This window comes from Panicum virgatum, chromosome 1N, assembly GCF_016808335.1.
Source record: "Panicum virgatum strain AP13 chromosome 1N, P.virgatum_v5, whole genome shotgun sequence".
Lineage (NCBI taxonomy): Eukaryota > Viridiplantae > Streptophyta > Magnoliopsida > Poales > Poaceae > Panicum > Panicum virgatum.
Window position 1 is genome coordinate 56,715,269 of NC_053145.1, and position 6,225 is coordinate 56,721,493.

General features: G+C 58.2%; 1 protein-coding gene across 2 annotated transcripts; it reads right to left on the minus strand.

Moving 5' to 3' along the window:
* Positions 1-869: 869 nt before the first annotated feature.
* On the minus strand, positions 870-2,810 carry LOC120656866 (protein RGF1 INDUCIBLE TRANSCRIPTION FACTOR 1-like). 2 transcript variants are annotated; one of them, XM_039935063.1, is made up of 5 exons: positions 2,657-2,800; positions 2,556-2,586; positions 2,242-2,448; positions 1,700-1,915; positions 870-1,605 (listed from the first exon to the last, which is right to left on the minus strand). In XM_039935063.1, exons 2-5 carry the CDS (start codon positions 2,556-2,558, stop codon positions 1,333-1,335), a joined length of 699 nt encoding a protein of 232 aa, XP_039790997.1. In that variant the 5' UTR covers positions 2,559-2,586; positions 2,657-2,800; the 3' UTR covers positions 870-1,332. The 2 variants fall into 2 exon arrangements, with proteins under 2 accessions (XP_039790997.1, XP_039790996.1); XM_039935062.1 differs by having other exon boundaries at positions 2,556-2,810.
* Between the last annotated feature and the right edge of the window lie 3,415 nt (positions 2,811-6,225).

Here is a 6,225-nt window from a genome sequence, read left to right on the forward strand (position 1 = left end):
CAAGCAGGGGAAGAGCACTGTCCAAGCAGCAGCGGCAGCAGCGAGCGCCTGGCGCCTTGTCCCACCTGCCAGCAGCAGCGGGATCCGTCCCTGGTGGAGATCGGAGCCGTGCGGACACGGCCTTGCCACGGCGATAAATGCGCGACGTCGACCGCGGGCACGGCCGCTTCTGGACGCACGGGAACGGGTGCGCGTGGAAAAAAGAAAATTTAAGGCGGTCGACGCCGGGGGCGGCGTCCCCGTCGGCCCCCGCCGCTTTCGGGGACAAATGGCGGGTCAAGCAAGTTAGGCGGCGTCGCACGGCACGGCACGGCTCGGCGTCCGTCCAGGCTCCCACCAGTCCCCAGCGCCCAGTCCACGCCGGCCGGAACCGCGCCGCCCGGCGCCGCGTGACTCGTCGCTGCGTCGGCGTGTCCACACACGTGCCCTCCCGTGCCGGCGTGCCGCCGATCCCGATTCCCCTCCCATCCTCTGGGTGGAGGGCCGCAGGGCAGGGTCGCCACTCGCCGGGGGCTCCAGGGGCGCCGGCATGACGCATCTCGCATGTGCGCGCGCTCGCCGGGAAACCCGCTTTGGACGTGCGGTTGAAGTGTCGTCCACAGGTTGGGTGCGCACCGTCTACCAGCGGCCGCGCCGGGGCAATGGCGCGGCGGCATCTGGATCGGGGGTTCGCCCCAGAATGTCAGGTGCTGCTGCTGGGTGACGACACGGTCGCTGCTCGGCTCTGAATGATGTGCCACCTATCGGGCCAATCTTATCCTGCGCATCAGTCTGCTGCTAGCAGACACACTAGAGCAGTCCTGCTCCAGCAGCGGCGGCATTGGCGGTAGCAACGAACTGGGCCATTCCCAAGTTCCCATCCCGGCATATGATTCCGAGGAGCAGCATTTCTTATTTCTTTTACAGTGCTGATGATCAACACACGACCACCTCGCGCTCACTGCATCCTACATTCCTACCCCACACTGTTGACAGAATATCAATATATACATCTAGCATTTGGGGAGTAAGTAGCGGTATATTACAATGTACAAGGCTGCAAAACTTAGAACGTTGCTGTAAGTAGCAGGCTAGCAGCTACCTTACTGGCTTACTGCCTATAGTAGTGACTAGCAACTGTAACTGTAAACTACTAAAACCTGAAAGAAGCGAACAACTATAGGTCTATAGCAGAAACGCTAGGTGTGTTCTTACCGCTCCCGCCCTTCGCCGGCGTTCGCGCCGGCCAGCCGGCCGACCTCCACGTCCAGAGGCGCACGGTTATTCCTTCTGGGCTGGGCTATGTCATGTGTACAGTACAGGGTGCATTGTCAAGGTGATGAGGTAGTGCAATTAGAACTCGACGATGAGGCTGCCGAAGGGGGACCGGTGCGGGACGCCCTTGCGGCGCTTGTTCCAGGGGCGGCAGCTGGCGGCGGTCGGCGGCGGGGTGGACGGCGAGAAGCTCTGCACGACGCTGCTGCCGCCGCTGCTGCCCGTGCACGAGTCCTCCGAGTCGCATCGCACGTCCTTGAGCGCCGCCCTCTTCCTGTTCTTGTTGCCGGCGCCGGCGCCGGCGCCGGCGTACTTCTTCCTGGGGCGGTAGCCGCGGGACGTTCCGACAATCTGCGCGGTAAAAAATCGAAAGGTGATGCCAGGTTAGGCGCGAGCCGCCTAGGAACGCGCAATGCGAGAGAGTCTGTGGGAGCGCGACGCGGACCTTGCATCCGAGGGAGCAGAAGCGGAAGCAGTCGAGGAGGCTGCGCTCGCAGACCTCGCAGGTGTTGGTGACGCCCTTCCCGGGGCGGGGCTGCGGCCGCTCGTTGAGGAACACCACGCGCGCGCTGTTGATGATGTACGTCTGCACGCCGGCGATGTCCAGCACCTTCTGTATCTCCGACACCCGGATCACGTCGTGGTACGACGACCTCCGAATCTGCTCCAGAAATAAAAACAGAGCATGCGCCGCCGTCAGCAAGAAGCCGCAGATGGAAGGGGCGCATTTGCAACCAGTTCAAGAAAGGAAGCTACTCTCTGATCTTTGGATCTTTTTTCCCCCGACGCGTCAATTTTGGATTGGTAAAACTGACAGCAATAATCATAAGTGGAGGGGAGAGAACGAGGCAGCAGCCATTGGGTGGAAGCAGGCAGGGGCGCCGGAGCTGCCGTTTCCTCCGAATCCGGAGAGAAAGGGCCCGGCGCCGGCTGCTCCAATCTCGACGACGACGACGACAAGAAATGCATTCAGAGCGGTCAGCTTACCTGGATGGCGTGGTGGTCGCGGTGGTGCGCGAGGCAGAGGGAGCAGAGCGCGCCGTTCATGCAGTCGAGGCAGTACATGTTGCACTCGCTCTTGTGCGCGTCCGCGTGGATCCTGCATTGGACGAAGAAGCTCGTGGACAGCAGCGGCTTCAGCCACGGCGGCCACCGCTGGTTCTCCGCGCCGTCGTCGCACTCGCCGCCGCCGCCCTGCGGTCGCGCGCCATGAGCACACATTCAATCCAACATCGCCATTGAAACCAATCAAGAACCAGGAAACAGAGCAGCTGAACAACAACAACCAGCCGGTCAATTACCATTGCGCCTCTGCTCTTCAGCCCGAGAGGGGTCGCGTGATCGATGGCCATCTCGCCGCCGGCGAACCGAGGCGGCCGAATGCGGGGCGGAAGGGAGAGGGAGGACCGGAGGAGCAGCCTTCGCGGGGAAGCACTCTGCCGGGGCCGCGAGTGGGGAGCCTTTGTAGGCAGAGACAGGGGAAAAGACGAAAGGTTTTGGAGAGCAGCCGGCAAGTAAACTAGTAGTATAGCAGGCGGGGTGACTCGCTAGCGCAGTAGCGCTTGACGGTGGGCTCTGGGCCGTTCTTATCGCCTCGTCGCGGGTCCGGGCTGCCCCCGAACCCGGCACGGCATGTGTTGCATATGGCCGGATTAAAAATCCTGTGCAGCAACAGTTCAAGTCGTCTCGTACCGCCCTTGTCTTTTGTCGTGTAGGTCTACACGGCAGCAGCTGGTTGGTTTCAACTGGGATGTGATGCGCTTGTGCTCATCTGATTGACAGCAACGTGGTAGTTGTTTTTTTTTCTCGGACCCAAAACTTAAACCGGGCGCCCGATCCGAGACCAATACAGACGGGAACCAAAATATCGCCTCTTATTTAATTACAGACGAATACAAAATATCACCATAGTTTATTTCCTAGTCACACTCTTTTCCACTTTATTTCCGTTCCTCACACATCCCACTCTGTCCATAGTGCTCCACGTTGAATTCCGCCATCCCAAGCCACACGCCATTTCCCGTCTAGGAGATTCCATCCCCGTCGCACGCATACGCCCCAGCTCCTCCTCACGATAAACGGTGAGAGAACAGTAACCCCACGTTTTTTCCCCGCACAAAAGTGAAAAAGGCGGCCAAGCACAAAACAAAAGGCCCCCAGGAAAAGTTGCCACTAACACGGCATTACCGCGGTAATGTGCGGCCATTAGACCCCTCCCCCTCCCCCTCCCCCTCCACCAGCTAGTAGCGGATCAAAAGGAGGATCGGATGCATCCTTAGCCGCGCGTGCGTCCGGTCCGTCCACACCTCACCCTGCCATGTAAACTAGGGCACCTTTTCTGGTACGAGATGCCACACGTTCTGGAAGGAGGGGCGGGATCTCCCTTTTGGCTAGTGGGCGGGCTCGTGCCCCGGCCGTGAATCGTGCGTGCGCGGCTCGTGATCCGGACCTGTCGTGCCGAGCGAGCACTCCCGCCGCCACCACCCTGTGCGATTCCGTTTGCCCTGCGAGCACGCACCTCACCCGATCAGGCAAGTGACGGGACAGGGTATTTTTCTTCCCTGGCCGTGGTACGCTGTCTGGTGGCGGTTCGGCCACCCACTCCTGTAACGTCCCGATGGCGATTCCGTGGTCGGTGCGTCCGCCGATCCGGCGAGGTCCGGTTACACGTCTGCGGGGGCGCATTTTCCATGAGCGTGTGCAGTCGTTTCCTGTGACTGACGGATCCATGGATGACAAGTTACACCAAAAAGTCAGATCACCAGCGGTTTTACGTCGCGTCATCGCGCTACAATAGAAGTAACCTGTAAACCAGCCGGGCGTCTGTCCTGGGCGACAGCGACGAACGAGAATTCTGCATTCACCGGCCAATTAGCGGACGGGATCAGTCGCCAGTGCACAAACAGATGGCGATTACTGATGAGATCATGAGACGGCGGGTCCCGCCCGGCTGCGGAAACGAGCAAGCAAGCGTTGACATGAAGCTTTGTTAGTTTGTTTCGCCCCGGTCGCCACGACGCCTTAAACATAGTAGTAGTCAAGATGCCGCCGTTGCTTGTTCTATCACGGCGCATGTTCTGTAATCAGCGCGCCTTAATTTGGCATCAAGAAATCCCGCGCTATCAGGCTTACGGCTCCGATCATCTGGGTCCACAGGTCTTGACGAAGCGGTTCGAGATCTAGTGATGCGGTTGCTGAATAATGCAGTCCCATTTCTGAAAGCCCAGCTTGTCTTGTAGCTACGCCCACTGAACGTCTGAACCTGTGCGTGCAGGAACACCGGAACTGCCGCGATCTGATTCCGGTGGGGGGTAGGTAGGGGTGGTAATGGGCCATGGCCCTAATGGCCTCTTCACAGCCCAATAAAGCCTTTAAAATTTTTAGTTCAAAAATACATATGTTTAGAGCCCGGCCTTTTTAGGGCCCGATCCTTATATTTTCTAGTTCAAAATGTTGGGCCCTTTACCACCCCTAGGGGTAGGTGCCGCATTGGCATGGCATCTCCGGTTCTGGAGACACCTCGCGGAATCTGCTGGCCGAACATGCACACTTGTGGCTTTTGCGGCAGCAGCTCCGGATTCCTCCGGCGCTAGTCATTCCGCAATCATCTAGAGACGAGAAAGGTGCGGTATTCCCATCAGTCCTGCGTCCAATGTAATGTACCCTTTCTCTGGAGGCACCTATCCCTGGAGAATCCATGGGCTCTCGGGGCTCTTCTGGGGTCTCGGACACACGGAGTCGCGTCAGTTTGCGCAATCGTGTTGGGACACCGCCATTGCAACCTGCAGGTCCCGGCGTCCCGCCCCCTCCTTCGTCAGGTTATTAAAAGAAACATTCAAACATGGCATGGCGACCCTTCAGCCTTGCCGTTTTCACACAGCGCAGCACCATCAGTTCGGCTAACTGATCTCTTCTGCAATACAATATTGGAAGCTAAAGATTTTTCAGGCGTTGAGTGCGGCTGCTTTCCCTGGCGGCTGCCGGGCAACGCGGAACCGGTCGCGCACGGGCGACAAGAAAAAAAAAGAGATCGCGGCGTTGTTTAAAGCATCTCAGATTGTTCGCATCCTGCAACTTGGTCAGCGGTACTGTAGTTTACTAGCACCGGTGTCACATTGTGTGAGCTATGAACGCGATAGCCTTCAGAAAGATCGAGCCTGGAGCCCTTGAGCAAATTCTTTAGTGCCGCCTTGGCTGCTGTGGACGGCTGGGCCTCACGCGGAGATAAAGCGGCCGCCGAGGTCACGGCAGGCGCGAGCATGATTGATTGGGGAATGGCCATTCTGAATCATTGGTTCTGCTTCTGCCGGCGCTTGACACGTTCGCGGCTGGGTTTGTTGCTGATGCTGCCTTTGGCCTTTGGCCTCTGAGTGGGTATACATTACCTGTACCTCGCGATCCTTTTTCAGCTATAGCTTAGCCCCTTTTGGGTTTCGTAAAGTAGGTTGTGGTCTTGTGGAACGTGTTTGTGGCGCTAGAGACGGAGGACCTTTGCTTCTCTTGGTGGTACTCTACTTCCTTGGGCCATTCATTTCCTTGCCATCCTGCTGTCATCTTGTTTGTCATTCTGAAGATACCTGAGAACAGAATCGTCTACTCCTACTCAACAGTCGACACCCAGCAGCCCACCACGGCTCTGTTCATCGCTTGTCACTGTGCCCGCAACGCATCACTTCCTTGCAACTGCAAGCGTCCCGGCCCGGGCAGCTTCCCCTGATCGCCCCCCTTCGGCGAGGCGCCTTTTTTATTTTTGCATTTTTTTAAAAAAAATTTACAGAAATATATTTTTGGATTCAGGTTTTACAAATCTATACCCCTACCGCCCGGCAGGTGGGCGGTAGGGACTTATATGTAAATAAAAATAAATTTTTTTTGCGCTGAAGTCCTTGGAGGGAGCCTGCCGCCCCCCTGCCGGGCGGCAGGCCCCCTGCCGCCAACTGGTGGGGCGGCAGGGGGCCTGCCGCCCGGCAG